The sequence below is a fragment of the Dysidea avara genome, chromosome 9 (genome assembly GCF_963678975.1).
Source record: "Dysidea avara chromosome 9, odDysAvar1.4, whole genome shotgun sequence".
In the NCBI taxonomy this organism is placed as follows: domain Eukaryota; kingdom Metazoa; phylum Porifera; class Demospongiae; order Dictyoceratida; family Dysideidae; genus Dysidea; species Dysidea avara.
The window spans coordinates 12,043,235-12,062,650 of record NC_089280.1 but is presented as its reverse complement, the minus strand read 5'-3'; the positions used below and the strand labels follow the sequence as shown (position 1 = coordinate 12,062,650).

General features: G+C 37.6%; 2 protein-coding genes across 2 annotated transcripts; one reads left to right on the top strand and one right to left on the bottom strand.

The window, feature by feature from the left end:
• The first annotated feature begins 2,012 nt into the window (after positions 1–2,012).
• Positions 2,013–6,463, top strand: LOC136266242 (uncharacterized). The gene is made up of 4 exons (XM_066061252.1): positions 2,013–2,318; positions 3,231–3,389; positions 4,861–5,555; positions 5,688–6,463. The coding sequence occupies exons 1-4, from the start codon at positions 2,177–2,179 to the stop codon at positions 6,345–6,347; spliced, it is 1,656 nt and encodes a 551-aa protein (XP_065917324.1). The 5' UTR covers positions 2,013–2,176; the 3' UTR covers positions 6,348–6,463.
• Positions 6,464–6,828: 365 nt separating this feature from the next.
• Positions 6,829–19,415, bottom strand: LOC136267808 (dnaJ homolog subfamily A member 1-like). The gene is made up of 15 exons (XM_066062987.1): positions 19,270–19,415; positions 19,164–19,219; positions 19,000–19,106; positions 18,739–18,942; positions 17,790–17,885; positions 17,094–17,138; positions 16,958–17,045; positions 16,069–16,130; positions 14,865–14,927; positions 14,351–14,446; positions 14,192–14,297; positions 9,399–9,481; positions 8,472–8,585; positions 8,360–8,413; positions 6,829–7,088 (listed from the first exon to the last, which is right to left on the bottom strand). The coding sequence occupies exons 2-15, from the start codon at positions 19,186–19,188 to the stop codon at positions 7,023–7,025; spliced, it is 1,209 nt and encodes a 402-aa protein (XP_065919059.1). The 5' UTR covers positions 19,189–19,219; positions 19,270–19,415; the 3' UTR covers positions 6,829–7,022.
• Position 19,416: the final 1 nt, after the last annotated feature.

The window sequence follows — 19,416 nt, the reverse complement described above, 5'->3', positions numbered from 1 at the left end:
TTATAATTGTTGAAAGTCATGAAATTACTTTTGAGGACTCCTTTGACTACTACCATATACTAACCTATAATTATGTTTGGGGAACAAGTGAGTGAAATCACTCTTCCTCATTAAAGTGATTTCTCAGTATGTGATTTTGTATCATCACCAAGAAATTGTGTAGCAACAAATTTAATTTAGTGTCATAATAGCAGTATAATATATTATTACCTTTGTGACACTAGTTATCAATGTGTATATATAGGTCTGCTCAGGTGCATTGGTCACTGTGGTATATAGGCATGTATTACATATATACAGCAGACCAGCACTATATCCTGTTTCAGACATCAAGTTAAATTTTATGATAAGTTCATTGTAATCATTTTAAAATGTATAACACTGCAGTTGTGCATGTACTATTTTGTTTAGTGTTGCCTATCAGTTCAAGTGATGTGGTCTATCCACTAAGGAGAAATTGAGGTTTTGTTGTGAAGCCAATAATGTCATCAGTTCAAAGTTGGTGTATTCTAGCAGCTATATTAGTTCAAAGTTTTAGTAAATTAAACCTTAAAATGATGCAATAGCTACAATGTTTGTTTAATTTGATATTGGATTTTCCATCAACATTACCTGAATCGGATGTTGAATGCAGTAGGAGACTCAGGCTGGTTTTGGATGCTACACAATATTCTATTTAATTTGCAATTGGGTACTGTCTGTAGTCAGCCAGCTCTCAAATGTTTGACAAAGCTACTCAAGATGGTACAGGGCAGCAAAGGGGATGTTTCAGTCATATACGTCATCCACTCAGACATTCAATGTGCATGTATTACTGTAATAGTCTATTATACGTGCACAATGAAAATTGAAATATATGTGCAGGTACTGATACACAATTTAATCTGCAGTGGGACACAGTGCATAATTCAATAAATTTGCACAGATGTTCTGATGTGCATTATATAAGTGCTGGGGAGCTGTACATGTATGTCGGTACCTCATGCTCCATCCTCAAAACTCATGGTACATTACTGTGTAACATTTCACATGATATGCCTTACCAAGTAGTGCACATGATGTGCATTATCATGCAACACAGTGCTGCAAATCAAGCTGGAACAATCCAAACTGTATGGAAGTAAAAAAAAAAAAAGGTTTGGCCAAACTGGCAATCTGTTTATTGTAAATGGCAGTTTTTTCAATCTGTTTATTGTATTTTCTCTATGACACACTTGTATCACAGTGTTGAGGTCACTATAATCAAACATGCAGTGGAGTACAATTGAGTTTTTCCATGCGATATGGTACCACTCATATATGGTAATCTCGCATGGCCAGACCGCTTTTTTCTGTGTATTGGGTGGGGAAAAAGGCACGGAAATAGTGGTCTGGCCAACCGAGACCAACTAGTATGTAGGTTATTTAGCTAATGTATATGAACATGCCTTAATAAGGAACTGCTGAGTGCATGTTAGTCTGGTGATTCAACTCAGTAGTTTAATGGTTACAGTTTACAACTGATTATGATCAGTACACACTCAGAAACCTGTCCAACTGAACTGTTACCCTATTCATGTGCATTGCCTTAATAGGTAAACTAGCACTGCAGCTATGGTTAGGGGGAATTTTTTAAAACTTGACTAACTAGTATACAACAACACATGCCACAGCACATAATGGGACCTTTAAATTCAATGTCAGCCACATTAAAGTAACTAGCACTATGAGTTGATTTTTTTTATTTGACTAAAAACAACTAAAATATTGTATAGCTAATTAAGCCTAAAAATGAAACCTTCCACTGATGCAAAGTGCTATAGCTGAGGTGCAGGGATTAACTCAGCCGGCCTATAGAATAAACAGTATTTATAGTGACCATGACTGAGTCCGTATATCTGGACAGAAATTGGTAGCTCTTCATGCACTAATCTAATACAAGTATCTGAAGTATACTTTACAACCGTGACGTGATACACTCATGAGATCACGCGCTAAGTATTTTGGACACGTGATAGTACGGCGCGCGCAAATTAACCACGAAATCCGACGCAATGCTGCGATCAGTATAAGAGGGCAGGGATTTAAATGGTTTACATCTGTTACGGTTGGAGAGATAGTAGAACTATTGTCACGATTGTACGCAAGAAACCTTCATCAACGAGGTAGTGACTGAACCAAGACTGATAACTTCACAATGGCGAGAAGACACATGTTGTTGTTATTGAGCTCGTTGTTGGTACTAGTGAACGGGTTGGACAACTGTCTACCGTCCAGGGAGGCATACGTGGACCTGGAACTTGGTCCAGCTGAAGATATCCCTGTAAACTTCACGATAGGTAAGTCGTGGTGTGGTCAATATAAAACTCTGTGATTTCTTTTTTCAATGGGTGGAATTCTTTTCATGTGACAACAAATGATCTGTTTTGGTATTGTACAATAGAGCAAACTGGCTTCTGTAATGGTATACAATGTTTTGTTGCTAATGGTGTAGTGAACACCACTGTGGCTTTGTTGTAGAAAGTTGTATTTGTAGAAGCCCCAGTTTACTGTGATAATATTCAGTATTCAAAATTGGCATATCCCAAAAATTGTAATTTTATATAACAACTTTAGTTGTCACAGTGATTATCGGATGATTAAGAGTAGGAAAGTCTCTATGATATCGACTCAACAGAAAGGAAGCATAGCAACCTAGTTGAACTACTTTTGTCTTCGTGGCATACACTTTGAAGTTGTTGAACTTTGTATGTAGTGTTGTGTGGCCTCAAACTTCTTAGTAATGATGTACATTGACAGGACTTACTGCCCGAGTAACTGAGAGTTGTTGAATTATGTATAGAAATTTTTAGCATAAATGTGCAGAGATCCGAGAAGACTGCTTGGGGTATGGCTTATGTTGTGTGTAGCATTAATGTATTAGCTACTGTAATCTGTCTAACTATATTATGTAGAGTATAATTATATTGATGATGCAATATATAATGAAATGTACTATATGGTTTATCATAGAGATCAGTAAGGCACAATCCTTATAAACACAGGAAAACATGATATTATTAACTTTTGTCATGTTTTATTCCCAGGCAACACAATATATTGCTCCGTTTCCATTTGCTCACTTGTAGTGATATATAATACCTTGATAAAGAGCCTAAAGTATGACAGTGTATGACTTGCAGACAGCCATAGTTTTATGTTACATAATTTCACTATGGCTACTTGGTACATTCTCTTTCTCTGTGTTATAGGGGTCGGTGCTAGTATATGTCCTATGACCACAGTGACCTGTTGTCCTCAGTCTGTGGAGGAGTCAATGGAGGCTGCTACCAGCAGAACCTTAGCTGGTTTTGCACCTGAGTATACAATTTATCTTAATGTCAGTGAAAAGTTGTTTTTTAGCCATTATGGTAAGTGTGTGCATGTGCGTGCGTGTTGGCAATATTGTATTCAGCAAGTCAGAGGAGGCCAGTCATACATTTCCATGTTTCATGTACTGTAGTAGTGTTAGATATAGTTGTGAATCTTGGGTTCCATGACCTCAATAATTCCACAATTTTCTACTTGTACCCTGCCCTGTGTTGTGCAATAAAAAAATAGAAAATTTAATCCATTCTCTTCAAACTCCTTAAGTACAGGGATGCATTGGTGTAGCACTAAGGTATTTGATAATTAAGACAATATGGCGCTCCATTAGCCCACTATGAGCACAAAATGACCCACACACCCATGGCTTCTGCTCCAATTGTTTTGGTGTTGTTGCTAAATACACTTCAAACTTGACTGATTCCTCAGTGGAATACTACTGGTAGAGAGCAGCAGATGTCTCAGAATACAAATACTTTTCTTTCCCTCCTGTGATCATTTTCCCATATATTATGTACACACATACAAGCCATTAAAGTGTTGTGGTGTAGACTTTCTATATAACTCCTTATTTGGGCATGTTTCTAACAAAAACATGGTCAAGTTAAGCCTGTTGTCTACTGTGTTGGGAAGTGTGCTGTGTATATATGACGATGTTTGGTTGTGTGTTGTGTAGTCAACATACGTATTATACAAGCTGTACAGTGGGGCCTTTTGGTATTATAGCACAGTTACTCAAAGCCATAAAAAACTCATTAGGTAGTTTCACTATGACATCACACACACACACACACTTACAGGAAATTGACTATTTAGTCACATGATCACTTTGTATGTATTCCCTGCCCTTATGCGACAAATACAGGTAGTAAGGATTGGATAAATACCACTACTAACTTTACTACCTGTGCTACAGTACAAATGTCAACTACAGGAGTACTAAGCACAATTGGTTCTTAGAAGTTACTTATTGGCACTGTAGTGTACTTCCTTCCTTCCTACTATTGTTGTTATCATGATTTGGTTACTAAGGGTTAACTGGGAAACAATGAAACATGAACAATTACAATTGTCCACTTTTCATACTTGTCTGTGGCCCCACTTGTAATACAACACATACATTTAACCCCTGACATCTCTCTAACTGGGATACAAAATGGGATCCATTGTATCATATACATATATGTGGTTGTTGAAGTGGTGAGAAGTCTAATGTTAGCAGGCTCATAAAGACAAAGTGGTGTGTCCTTTATTAAAAATTTAATAGCTGTGGAGCATAGGAATCAACTACAGTGAAATTTCATTTAAGTTACCAAACTTTGTCATTGTGCTAATCCTTGTACATATACCATCCTCTTATGTGTAAATTGCTTGATCTATTTACAATGTCAGTGATAGAATTATGATTGTACCTTTAACATTGTAATATTAGCATATAGTATGGCCCCATAGGTAAGCTTATGATATGTAGTATGATGATGAGTCAAAGGGTTTATGGTTTTCATCTTGTTACAGGTTATGTGTCTGATACTGTCCTCCTAGCTATTCAGAGATACTTTGAATTATCAGTTAATATTAGCGGTGAAGTACAAAGAGCTTTGGGTCGGGTCATTACTCAGTTGGATGCAATACACAACAGAAATGGAGGCAGGAATTTTAACCGCAGAGTTAGGGACTTGTTTGCTGCGACCTACTTGGAGAGAATGAAGGGAATTTATGATCTGGGTCCAAATGTTACTGAGTACAGTAATGCCTTTAGCAATTGTGCGGAGCAAATTATCGAAGATGAGGCGATCACCGATGCTATACGACAAGCTAGTGATATGATTCAAACACACTTTCGATCTTTGTACCAGTTTAGAGAATTGTTGTTCAGCTTACATTTTATGCTTACACACCTTGAAGCTAATTATCCTCTTCAGGAATGTGGACGTTCTTATGCTCAGCTCTTTTACTGTCAGATCTGTACCCCAGAAACATCAGTAGTTCAACCATGTAGAAATGTGTGTAAAAATGTTGTGGCAGGATGTACAATATTGTTAAATGAAGCTGGTGAGGCTATTTCAGGTATTCTACAAAGTACATGTGAGCTGAACACTTTGACCACAAGTGACACATGGAACCTCCACACACCACTTCAAGTAATCAACGAAGAACTTTATGCCATCTTTGACACATCCACAGAGTATTTGTTAAGACTGGCAGCCAATGTAAGTTGCTAGTAGTGACCACATTATAGTTTTGCCTTATTTGTATAAGTTTTGTTAGTGTGGGTAGCCTTAGTACTTGTGTGGTTTAACTGTTTATGTATATCTCAGTGACTGTATATTTAATTTGTGCAGGTTTCATCATGCAGTGAAGCCCCAAACATCTCTGCTAATGCTACTCCTACAGATAACCCTGACAGAATGATTCATGGCAGAGAACATTTCCTGTCATACGTTCCTACTAGCTTGACTGACTATCTGTACCAGACATTTGTGACCAACTTTACATCAATGTATGTTCGGTTTGAGAATGTTACTGAGAGAGCTTTAGAGTCTGAGTGTGGAGACTTTCCAGCAGATGATGGATCACAAAATTTTGAGTGCTGGCGACGTGAAGGATCTACCAGCAACGATGTTGACTTTCTTGGCATTGATTTTGATGCAGTGTTATATAGCAACCCAGATCTTCAAGCTCCTAGCCAATCTTTTGCTTCATTTCTCAGTGCTGTTGCCGGGGTTAATTCTAATGTGTCAACTGCTCGTGATTTTGTGAATGACATTCCAGCAGATATGAGAGTGGATATGCAACATTGTACAGTGCTGTTGAGCCAGGAACCACCAACTTTTCCACCTGTTATTCCAACCACTCGTGATACCATTGATGCTATTCCACCTCCAACAACAGAACCTACCACTATCACTACTACTACTCCCCCAAGTGGTGGTAGTGTAAGTTCAAGATTGAGGTGTGGATCATTGTTAATTCCTCTGATAGTAATGGCACTGGTATTGTAATTTTTATTGCACTTTTTTGTATTATAAATCTTTAACTATTGTGTATGAATTATCTGTGTAGAGAAACTTTACCATAGACATTTTTGTTTTTAATATTTATATAAATTTCAAATGAATTAATGGTTGAAAAGTTTTAGGGGTTTGGAAGTTTTTACATTGTTAACACTGTCCATGTATACACTAATCTTGGTGGTGTAGTAAACTGACAAGCATTGTTTAGCACACTGCTGAGGTAAACGGCATCGTTGACCACAAACTCACTGCTATAATTATTTTGTCATGATTTAAAGTGACACAGGTAGCTATGGAGCACAGTCCATATGTTGTATGTACGTACTCTAATTGCTGTTGTGTATTGGCACACAACAAAACCTTTTCGTGTGAAAAAAACCATTTGCAATGCAAATAGTCGAATATTTCTGAAAACCTGCATACTTTATGTTATTGATCAAATCCCACAGAGATAGACATACACCCTATATTAGTTAACCATAAAGTTTTATTAATAAATAAATTATGAAATACCATAATAATGAGCAAATACAAAAATCAGCTGTTACAATGTGTATGTGTGTGTGTATACACATCTGTTCCATGGTTTGCTACTGTTGCTGGTATTATTGCAAAAATTACATCTAACAAAAAAAAACACAGGACACAAACAGAGATCTACTCCTATTGTGTTTGACATTGGACAGTCCTTTGTCCTCCGCCCATCTCATCATCATCTTCGTATGATTGCTGTGGAAATGTGTTATTAAAAGGTTTAAGCACACAAACTAATAGAGTAGGGACTTATTGGGATATATTGTGGGTGGAAAATTGATTTCATAAAATAGTTCATGTGATCAACTTTTATATCACTTAATGGTCTAAATGGTGATACACCCAGGGCAGGTTGTACTTGGGGACCAGGACCTGTGACCTGGCTACCCAATTTTTCTGCTTCACAATTCTATACTTGTACAAGACACATAACGTGTAGTCTTGCATGGCCAATCCACTTCTCACACGATTTTTATATCAAGTAGTGTCATTGAAAATGGTTTCGTGGCTGGACTACATTATGCTATTCACGCTGCACAATTAGTCTCATATTTGCCTAGCTACGAAAGTATAAAAACTTTGTGGAACAATAAGTTAGCCATCCTGTGAGAAACCATGACAGAGAAATAGTGGTCTGGCTACGTGTGAGGACTAGCCACTGTAACTTACAAGGTATCTAATACAAGTGTAGAATAAACAACATTATGTAGTGTACAAAATTCTAAGAAAAGTGCCGCTGCAGATCCAGGTCCACTGTTTATACCAACCTCAGGAGAACATGTATGTAAACCGATCCTACCCTGGCTAAATAAAATGTTTTACTTGCAGTTTCTAACAGTGATTCTCTGATTGATGTAGGTTTCATGTGACCACACCTGAAAGAAACCAGATCAAAGGAATTTATCACACATCAAGGCTTTCATATATGAGGAAGCATTGTACACTGGAAACCTTCTATTTAGTGATAAAGAAGTGATTATTATACAGATCACTTTCTTCTTCTTCTAGAGAATGGAAAATAGCTATTTGCATCCTCAGAAATTGACTTTCGCTCTGGACGTTCAAATCACAGGTGTGCCCCTCTAAAGTGGAGCCCTAGAGAAGTCACTGTAGATGAACCCGACTGCAGGGTGCACACACTACTACAAACAGGATCACGGATAAGTGTTCTCATTATCAAGATGACCTTATGGTGGCCTGATTTCATCTATTGGAGATTTCACATAGGCCCCAAGTAAAACGAGCAGTGATTTTCGATTATGCCAAAAAATGGGCAGTAGGTAAACTTACTACTTCCTAAACATTGAATTAGCCAACAGGAAACTCCACCGTTTGCTAAAATAATAATAAGAGTAGGAGTCCATAACTAGCACTACAAGGCGCTCAAATTGTGGCATTTATGGGCTCCCTGTTACAAATCATACCAAACACAATTGACAAAAGAAGCAAGCAAAGTACCAACATACCATGTAACGATTTCTTGCTCTCTCTTCCTTAGGGTTAATATTCTCCAGATCAACCTAATACAATATAACACATGTGATTGTGTGTATGTGCGTGCGTACATGTGTTAATCACCTCGTCTACATCATCTGTGATGTTATCATCACGTGTAGGTCGAGGTGGGAGCAACTTCTCAAGTTTCTCAAATTGAGACTTCTGAGTCATAAAGTTTTTCTTTGGAAACTTCACCTGCAGAAAATTGATTTTATGCATGAAATTATAAGAAATCCAAATGTAAATTATGACTGGATCTAGATAAATAGGATAGAATGTGCATTATTACCATCTAAATATCTCTCATGGGAAACACAACAATACATCAGAACTAAGCATTGCCTGAATTATATAAATCCACTTTTGTGCACTAATTAATGCAGAGCTCATTATTAGAACAATTTTCAGCAGATTTTTTTTACCAAGATTCACTCTCTGTACAATATTACACGTTAATAATACACCTACTACAGGAGTGTATTAAGTACAGTGGACAAGGGAGCATGCAACCCTGTACACTTTTGTTGCTACCAGCAAAATTCAAACCCATAACATCACTTTCTAAACGCTCTGTAACTTCTGTCAAACATTCTTATCATGTAACAGTCACACCATTAAGTGAATGGGAACAGGTCCCTCACACACTATTGCGGGTGATTGTATACTTATTGATGGTTAATAGTAAAGTAGTGTAACGATTCTTCGCCGAGATAATGGCACTACTAACGAAGAGAAACAGTAAGGAGACAGATTGTTTAGGTTAGAATAGCACGTTGCTACTTTGTAGCTTCAAATCAGTGGACTCGTGTGCATTTGCACATGAATACTTGCTAAATTGTCTGAAAACTAGACTTGGAGAAAATTGCTTTAACTGTCAACAGGATAGTGATTGATATTATAACAGTGCCTCGATCTACAAATATGGCAGTGAGAGGGTTACACTGTAATACACAACAGCCTGTTCCCTTGTCTATAGAATTCTCAACAGACCACTGCATCATATAGTACCTTAAACTCGATGATTAATCTTCCATTGATATCAATGTTTTTATAATGAGGCATTCCTTCATTTAACACCACTTTAACATCACCTAGTGGTAAACAAACAAACAAACAAACATGTATACATAATAAATACTGGTTATTAGTAGAGCTGTGAAACTGGACAGAATATCATAACCGGTTACTGGGAAAATCACAACTGCCAGTTATCCGTTAACAAAATTTAACAAATTTTCTTTAATTTTTATCCTGGACTTGGTTTTTAAGCTAAGTCCACCTAAAAATTTACAGTTGATTGTACTTTTAGTGGCCAAAGTAATAGGCAACAAGTCATTATACATAAAGATGAATCCTACAACAAGTGTGATATCAATGTTGAAGAATGAACAGAGTACCCAAACCATACATTTTTGAGTGAAAATATTAGGGATTGGTTATCTGGTTATGAGAAAAAATAACCGGTAACTGAATTTATAAAAATAACCGGTCAATTAACCGGTTAACCCATAGATACTATACTAATAACACGGGATTGGAAGCTCCATTTCGCACGCCGGTACTCCTCGTTGTACCGGAAGTAATTAATTTGACAGTTGCATCATGTCATTAGTTATGTTGCTATGCTCTATTATCACAGGACGGGATTTGGCTCTTGTTCCATGAGCTGTAAGTTGGTCCGTACAAAACAAAGAACTGTAATTGTTACACTAAGCCACACTCGAATCACTTAGCTTTGCCATAATTCCAGCAATTGTCTGGAGGACGCTTAGAAATACCCGAAACAGGTACACAATGTCACTTGTCATTTAGTTAACACTAAAAATCTTCTGGAAAAAGCATTGAACTGTACCAACATGCGGCACAAGCCCTTTGGAATTGTCTGTACTTTTAATACAATAGCATTAGTTTTCACTGTATGTCTTCAAAGGCTTGGCACAGAGTACAAAATACGATTTCGTAGTGTTCCCCAATTTACGTTGTGCTACAAGACAATTTGAGCTTAATTGCACAGAAATGCTCGCTCATATATCACCCTATACACTTACCTCAGTTCTTCACTACCCTTAGCTAAGTTGGTATCGAAATAACTAGACTTTTGTAGCCTTCACCAACTGAAAGGCAAGTCAGCGAAACTACGAGGAGTGCTTATTTGGAATGTACACGCTATATTGAGTCCGCGAATGGAGCTTCCAATCCCATGTTATTAGTATAGTATCTATGGTTAACCGATAAAGTATCACAGCTCTAGTTATTAGATAGCCCAAACTGTGCATGTACAAATCTATCAACTAAATTGTGTATACACATTTTGTGTATGTGTGTATGTTTAATGTGTCAACATTGTGGTTTTCTCTCCTCTAGAGCAGAGTGACTTTGGTAGTCAAACCTCATGTGGTACACACATGCATGTCATGCTATACGTCACATGGTACCCCAGACCCTGACGACATAATAATAACAGTTTACCAAGAAGTGAGACACAACTACTAACAATGTAACAATATCTACAAAAGTAACAGAACACCTAAAGTCAAATGAGTAGATTCTTGTAGAAAACTACCTTTACTGCACTAGGGTGAGTAGTATAAAAGGCAGAGCTGTGAAACTTTATTGGGCTAAACCAATCAACAATTATGAGTGGGTACAACTAATTAATATGTGTGTTATGGGTACGCAATCCTGAACATTTTTTCTCAATTGACATCATGCATACTTAAGCATTAGTAAACAAAGTTTCTGTGCTATTTAAAGACCTGAGGACAATGTGGGGGAGGCTACCTACAAAATTACTGAGGCCACAGGTTGAGGTAATTAATTGTGGGTAGCTGAATCTATATCGTCTGAGGGGATCTAAACCAATGTTGGTTTGTTTTAAGTACTTTAGAAATTTCCCCTAGGCAAAGCTAGTGAATGAGTGCAAACTGTGGCTGTTAGTATTGAGATACGTAAGTAGCTACTAGTAGCTACTATATATGCTCAGACAGAACTTTCCCCAGCAAATAAAGTAGGGGTAGTGAAACTGTCAATTTGTTACCAACATCAAAGTAAAGCTGTTAATTAAATACATTGTTTTTCCACATCAAAAGGTTTTTGAGCAAAGTAGAGCGGTCTACTGCTCTTTAGGGAAGACCCTGCTAGATGAACTGTGATTAGAAAGTAAGCTGTCAGTAAGGGCATTTCGTTTAGGCTTTAACAATTTTAAACATGGCAAACTACAATGGGCTTGATCACAGGTTACTAACTATTTAGTAATGCCGCCACAATTTTATGTAACCTCAGACATCAAAGGAAGTACATGTTGCAGAAAATTTCTAGCTATAACTGTATGTAATAGTTATACCATGGCTGCGAGGGATTTTGCTGATATATACACCCAAAGCACGAGGGCCACAGGCCCGAGGGCTGCAGGTGTATATGTCAGCAAAATTCCAAGCAGCCATGGTACAAGTGATATATATCACTTGGGGCGCACTCACCTAATAGGTGAAAGAACTAACGAGAACTCATCCCATTTGTTTTATACAGTAGCATCTGAAGATCGATTGTGGTTTTAATAGCGTGGGCTAAGGCCACACAAAGTTAATTATATGTTTCTGGTCCAGCTCAGATGCAAAAATTGACCAGGTGACCAGGCTTTTTTTTTTTTTTTTTTTTTTTTACAAAATTTAATGATTAATGCATACATAGCTACAAACTGCACTGTAATGTTTAGTTATTAATGATGTAAAAAGTTTAAATTTCAGGAATCACAAAAGAAGGTACAAGCTGATAAACTCTATGAAAAAATAAACTGAGGATATAGCAGCAAACACGCCCATTTACAATCGATCGATCGTGTCATGCTAAGGAAGCATCTTGGAAAGCCTAACCAGAAAAAAAAAACGCACAAATAACGTACAGAGCTATCTTCTTAACTGTTTTATAGCCTTTCTATCGTATTATTTTACACAAACTTCTTAGAGAAAGCCTCGAGGATGCCCTGCATTTTTGTTCGCGTAAGAGAGAGGGCAACGCCCCCCTCTTTCCTCGAAGGAGACGCTATCTCTGAAAGCTTATGAGGCCTTCACCATTGTTTTTAAAGGTGGTAAATATCTATAAAAACAGAAAGGGAAAACCACTTAAGAAGAGTCGCCTATGTACAGACACACGTTTTTACAAAAAACAAATTTAGTAAACAGGCGTGCACGCACAGCCGGCTGGGCACGCGACTGGTTTAAAAATGACCCGCACGGGGACCAGAAACATATAATTGACTTTGTGTGGCCTAATAGCCATCAAAACGTTGTCCATACGTTAAAACGTCATTAATACGTTACTATGTTTCAACATGCAATGTTAGAAAACTTGCGATTGTGGGATGGAGTTTATATTGTTATCATTTTTGTACTAAGTTAAGCCAACTAACTTCGCTATTGGGACAGTAAGTAAGTTATTATATTAAGTTAAGTACTTAGAACTGTAAGTTACTAACCTATTTCAACGTAGCAGTAGTAGCTTTGCTGTTCCATGGTCTGTTCAAAGGTTGATACGCGGTGGGTAGAAATACGCATCCACAATCTCCCACACAATTATTTTGTGCCTTCATTATCCTTTAGTAACAACCAACTACTCTATCTTAGCCTATGTACTAAGCTTAGCAACCTCTACAAAACCGAGTCCCACAATACAAAGCTCTATGTCGCTCAATATAACGAGTCAAAACGCATCGATTCTTTGAACTGGCTGGGTATCAAAGTCATTGGCAAACCGCTTTCCCATGATATTGCCCAGGCAATATGCGAGTTAAACACCGAGCGGCGCCTTTGAACGTCCACGCTAAAGTGGTATATGTACTGTTGTACTCACTTGGTGCCTATTACTTTTGCCTTAGACAATCTGACAAACCATATTACGCATACAAGTTTTTAACCCTTAAACCCCCAGAGAATTTTTAGGAAATGCGTGTTTACACAATATGGGCATGCATGGTGACACTAGGTGGGGTAACTTAATAGAAAATTTCACAAGGAATCAGATGGAAATTGTTGTAAAGTGGTAGGAGTAACTACCATCGAGTTGTTGACCATTTTGTAAAGGTACAGTATGTAAAGGGTTTGCGTGTTTTCTTACCGAAAAGTTTTTTCACGGCTAGTTTTAGCCTCACCATCTAGTGTTAGGGTAAAACCCTAAGTATCATTTTCATCCTTGTTACATCACAAGTAGAATGACGTAAATTGCATAGCCATAGGATGGACGCTTCGAAAGTTACAGTATTTTGTGCAAGGCATGCATATTTAATAAGTTTAAATCCAGTTTTCTGGATCATGCATGTGTTCAAGGGTTAAGTGCACGAAGCTAGAAAATTACCAACCAATTTAGTTAACCGAATAATTGGCAATTGTGATATCCTCAGTAACCGGTGCTGATATTCTGTCCAGTCTCACAACTCTAGAGCACGCTAAGAAAGGTTTCTAGACACCCGAGGACAACATAAGAGAGGGTATACCCACAAACTACCTAGGCTGCATAGAAACCTTGTTTGGCTTGTTCTAACATTAAGGCAAGAGAATGGGCCAGGTTGCTACAATTGAGTATAGATAGTAACCTTACTGCCTCCAAGCACCATAAACAAAATCATTCATATTTTTTTCTAATATGCTCTGCTTGTAGGAGTGAATAACTGAGAATATAAAGTATATACTAACACTAACAAAAGGTACCAGTGAGTATCGAACCATAAAGCCGATGCTGTGATACACACATGCATGCGCATGACATGTACACACAGTGTGACATGTACACACACACACATTACACACCATGCTTAATCACATCGCCAGGATGTGAAACTATTAGAAGTGTTCTCTTGTCCAATGTGGTGATGGTACGCTTGAACCCACACAATGACTCCACCAAGTCTATCTCCTAATAGAACAACCACAATAACATCAGTAACAACATCATCATCATTAACCAACCATTGTCATCAGTAAGTCACTGCCTTTTCTCTTATACTTGCTGTGTTCTTGTTCCTCAAGGACAAATATCACATCTCCTGGTTCAATACCAGGTTCCTGTAGTATAATATATTATTACCCACCATCTATGTTACACAATGAATTGAAGGAATATATACAGTCATATTCAAACATTGATCATGTGCACACTATAAAAGACAAGAGATTGGAGAATATTGTATTGTATATTCCCAGATGGTGATACAATTATCACTCCAGTCACAATACACCGTGTACTACTAAATATCGACAGCATCAACACAATTTAGCATACATATATAAGTGTTAGACTTTATCGTAATGTAGGGCCACAGCCAGTAAGCAACCAAATTATTGAGTAATTAATAATTATTACCACAAAGCTGTAAGCCTTCAAGAATGTCTGACACATATACACTACTGTGTACATCCCTGTGTGGGGAGCAATGTATCTAATACTGTACTACCCCATTTCAAACAGACATACACAACATACCTGATCCCCTTCTCCATAAAAGGTTATTTTTTGACCATCCTTCATCCCCTTTTCTACGATGACCTGGAACAAACAGTGAGCCATTATAACCCACCACTTCACCACACCCACACACTACGGGATTACACTGCCACTAAGTGTTCTTGTTTATCTCATTACACAACAAGTAAATTCTCATCTGCATGACGGTTTGCAAAGGTACTTTGTCTCTTACACAAAAACCCAGTTTAAACGCTCAAAATACACAAGCCATGACATATTGCAACAGATGGGCTGGCTCAAATGACGTATAATTATACGTCATTTGAGCCAGCCCACTTGAACACTATGTCTGGTACATAGTGGAGAGTATTCCAAAACTCTAGCTACTTTGACATGTGCATAACAAATGAGCTACAATACTGCACAGCTTTAGCTAGTTCGTCAGTTCACTTCTATAGAACAATATCAGCATCATGTAGTTGCCACATACAATCAAATGGTGATGTGCAATAATATCGATAGTGTGATAATTGTATCGCAGTGGTTCATTATCGTGATATGATAATAGCTTGTGATTATCATGAGCACCAATATTATACATTCTTACCTTGCCGGAATTACTCGAAAAATTAAAACATTCATTTGTTTATTCAATTATGTATTCTAACTGTTTTCTGAGATTGAACTTTGCTGTATTTGGCAGGACATATATGCATTCGGGTACACAGGATGTGCCTTTACTGGTATTCATAGAAAATAGGTAAAATTAGTGCTACATTGTACATCTTATCATTTGGATTTACTATCGTGATAACTATCGTATCGTGATGCAATTATCGTGATTAATCGATATAGTTGCAAACTTATTATCGCACATCACTACAATCAAATGGTAACTACTAATATATCAAGAGCTATTTGTTATTGTCAACTATTTAGCGTGAGCTATCTTGTTTGTGCTGGGCCCAGTAGCACAATAACAGCTTCATTGTAAGTAACCCAGGACAGTGCAAAGGGATGTAAATTGACACATTCATAACTTCTAATTACTTCTCTCTCTTGTTTGGTCCTGCCAGTTAGGTAGTCACTACAACAGAGCATAAAGCAAGAATTCTGACAATTAGTTGAATGGACACTTCTTTACAGAAATTACATGCAGGCGGCAAAATATGCCATCATTTGAAATCCACTACACAAATTTCAGTTACACAGTTTAACTCACCTCTAAAACTTTCTTTTCTCTGCTAACTTTCTTTCCCATGCATGACTTACAACGATCTTTTTCTACAACATATGGTGAAGTAATGTGTAAACATACATTACCTGGTGAACAATATTACTACACAAACAACAGAAGGTTGGGGTCATGTTTAACTAATCTCACCAACAACTCATGCACGTGTACTGAAGGATAGTCAAAGTATACCAATTTGGATTTCAAACTTCATGCTTTCATCCTGAAATTATTCTGGCCTAATTTGCTACATGAGTTAAAGAGTATCATTGTATAGTGACCCAACGCTTGAATCTGGAGGATTAGCTGTGCAAGTTTCTCATTGCTAGACACATCATACAATAGTCCACATGAAACTTCAGTACAGTCAAATACTACAGAGTCATTAGCCACAAATACATGCAGGAACTAGAGTGTACATGTTGTCTATTGTTCCCATGATGTAATTACTCATACACACAAACCACATGCACAAAATGTACACAGGTAAACAACACAAGACCTCTAGAAGGTTGTCTACAGTATCAGATATCGTGATAGATGGATGGGCCCCTAGGAGAAATTCTGACCCATTATTGATGAGACATTACCAACTGATGTCTGGTGAGTCATTTGAAACAATTTTCCACATAGCTAAGAATACTGTATTTACTTTGTTAACATGCCATGGCGTTTATTATCTTAGTTCCAAAAATTGATGCAACGACTTCAAAATTAGCCACCACTCAATGCTCATGATCAAAAATGATGTCTAAGCCCTAATCAATTGCAGTGCAGCTACTATTGAATGAAATATGGCAGTCACTTGCTAAGATACTTTACTTTATAATACAGCATTCAGAGAGGCAGGCAATCACATGCACGCACACACACGCACCTCTAAATTTTTCTCCCTGGCCATTACATTCACTACAACGAGACTGAAACTGTTGCACCATTCCTGGACCAAGTCGCTGAATATGAATCTGTCATACACCACATTAATATACTAGTAGTAACATGGCCAGACAGACCTCTACTCCAGATCCTTTGCAGGTGTTACATCTCTGAACAGAACCCTGTAATGATATAGAATGTGTGACATCATTTCCAACCAGTGTTGACGTTGACTATAATGTTGTTATTATATAGGGTCGGGCAATATTTCCTAAGCTAGTTCTCGCAATACTATTATCGCATGCATTATACCTTTGCAATATTATTTCAGAGGCAATATTTATTACATTTTGCAATAATTATCACATTCATCATCTAATTTGTGTCTCTTCTAGGCCTCACAATTGATATAGTTCATGCATACTGTTGCTAACTATGTCAATTGGTTAACTTGTTAGCAAAGAAATTATGCTTGTAAAACTTAATTCTCCAGTGAAAACAAGCAGTCATCTGAACTTTTCAAACTATGTGGTTGTGTTTCAATTTTCACATGCAATAATCGCATAAATTGACTCATGCAATAATCGCATGTTACAAATTCAATATTTCCCAATTAACCCTATAATACTGTACAATGACTTGTGCACAATTCAAGGCAGACTTGACCTTCAAGCAATCCAAAACACTTCAAAGGGTTTTATAGATTAGCCCTTTCTACCCCTAAGTGATTAGGGGGGATCTATTCTAGTGAACCCTTAACCAATGCATGCATGTACTATAAATAATACACGACTACTATCACATTAAATATACTAATTGTCAAGATAACTTACTGGTTTCCCTCCCACTCCGTCACAACTAGAACAAATCACATTTTTGGTCAGTGCAAGTTTAGCCGTTTTCCCATTGTACATGTCATCCAGTGTAACCTGTGGAGAATATGGCAGGCATACTGCTTAACAAAGTAATTCGTAGGAAGGTATTAAATAGGTTTATATGTCCGTATTTTTGTCAGGGCCATACACACGCACGCATGCGTGCACACTACAAACACACATAAACATGTACAATATACACACTTTAACTATTGAAAATGACAACACACACTCTTGCAATAGCCGCAAGACTTGATAAGACCAAGTAATTTTTGTACTAGAAGATTAAGAGCCATCAAACTAGTTAGTATCATGTCATATTCATCCCCATCCTCATGCTATGAAATTGATTTTGAGATTCAACAGCTTTTTGTCACTATGGGTAGGTAAACGTGTTCTGCAATAGATTTAACACCAACTACAGGAAATTCTGTCCTTAACTTTCATAATAATCGGTGTATTACAGAGCAAAAAATCCTGCATGAGACCTTCAGTGTTAATGGATTAACATAAATCTCCACAAAATTAAACACAGCTAAATGATTAGCTTTGTGCAGATTTGGATTGTGAGAGCAATTACAACGCAACAACATTAGTCCTGTGCTCTAATTTAAAAATTTGATTGCTGGTCTTTAACAGTACTATAACTTGGCACAGAAACACATACACAAACACACACTTTCTGTAACAGTTGTACAGTCCCCCACCCCAATGAAAGCTCCTGACCAGGGTTGGTGAGTAGCCCAACCTCCAGAATAGGCAGACGTGAACCAGGGTCTGACATGGATATTATACAGCAAAAAGCTAGTATATATGATGTATGTTTGTAAGGCCTACCCAAGACTCTACATGGTCTCTGCCACATGGTCAGACACAGACACACACACAGAGAGGTTATTCAACATACTCGTAATGGATGGACCAAATTCTTTCCGCGTTTATCTCTGCCACCTCTTGATCCACCAGAGAAGAACATATCAAACAAATCCATTGGAGATGAGAACTTGCCACCCATTCCACCTTCCTTCAGTGCATCTTCACCTCCTTTATCATACAGCTCGCGTTTCTTTTCATCAGCTAGCACCTCATAGGCTTGTGAAATTTGTTTAAACTATTTTTACGAAGTAGAACCCATTCTTAGCCATGTAAATGTATAGGTTTAACGTACCTTGTCTCCAGCATCAGGATTCTTGTCGGGGTGATACTTCAAGGCTAGTTTACGATACGCCTTCTTCAATTCCGCGGGGGTGGCGGTTGGCGAGACACCCAAAATGTCTGTTTTAACGGACGGACCCGTAAATCACATCATTCCCCGAAGCAAACCCTACTCACCATAATACTTCGTCTCTTTCACCATTCTTCTTGGGTATACAGACACGTGCTATTCTCTAGAATAGTTCTATTTAAAGCGCAAGTCACCTTCGAGATCCGCACTTACCTTGTAACAGGCAAATTATCTCCTAAGTCAACCAGTGTTGTAATAAATATGATAAACTCACTACTAATTCCTACTACCTAGCACACCGTAAATAACTTATCAGAATTGACTAGAATTATCGCGAACATTCCATTACGTCATACATGA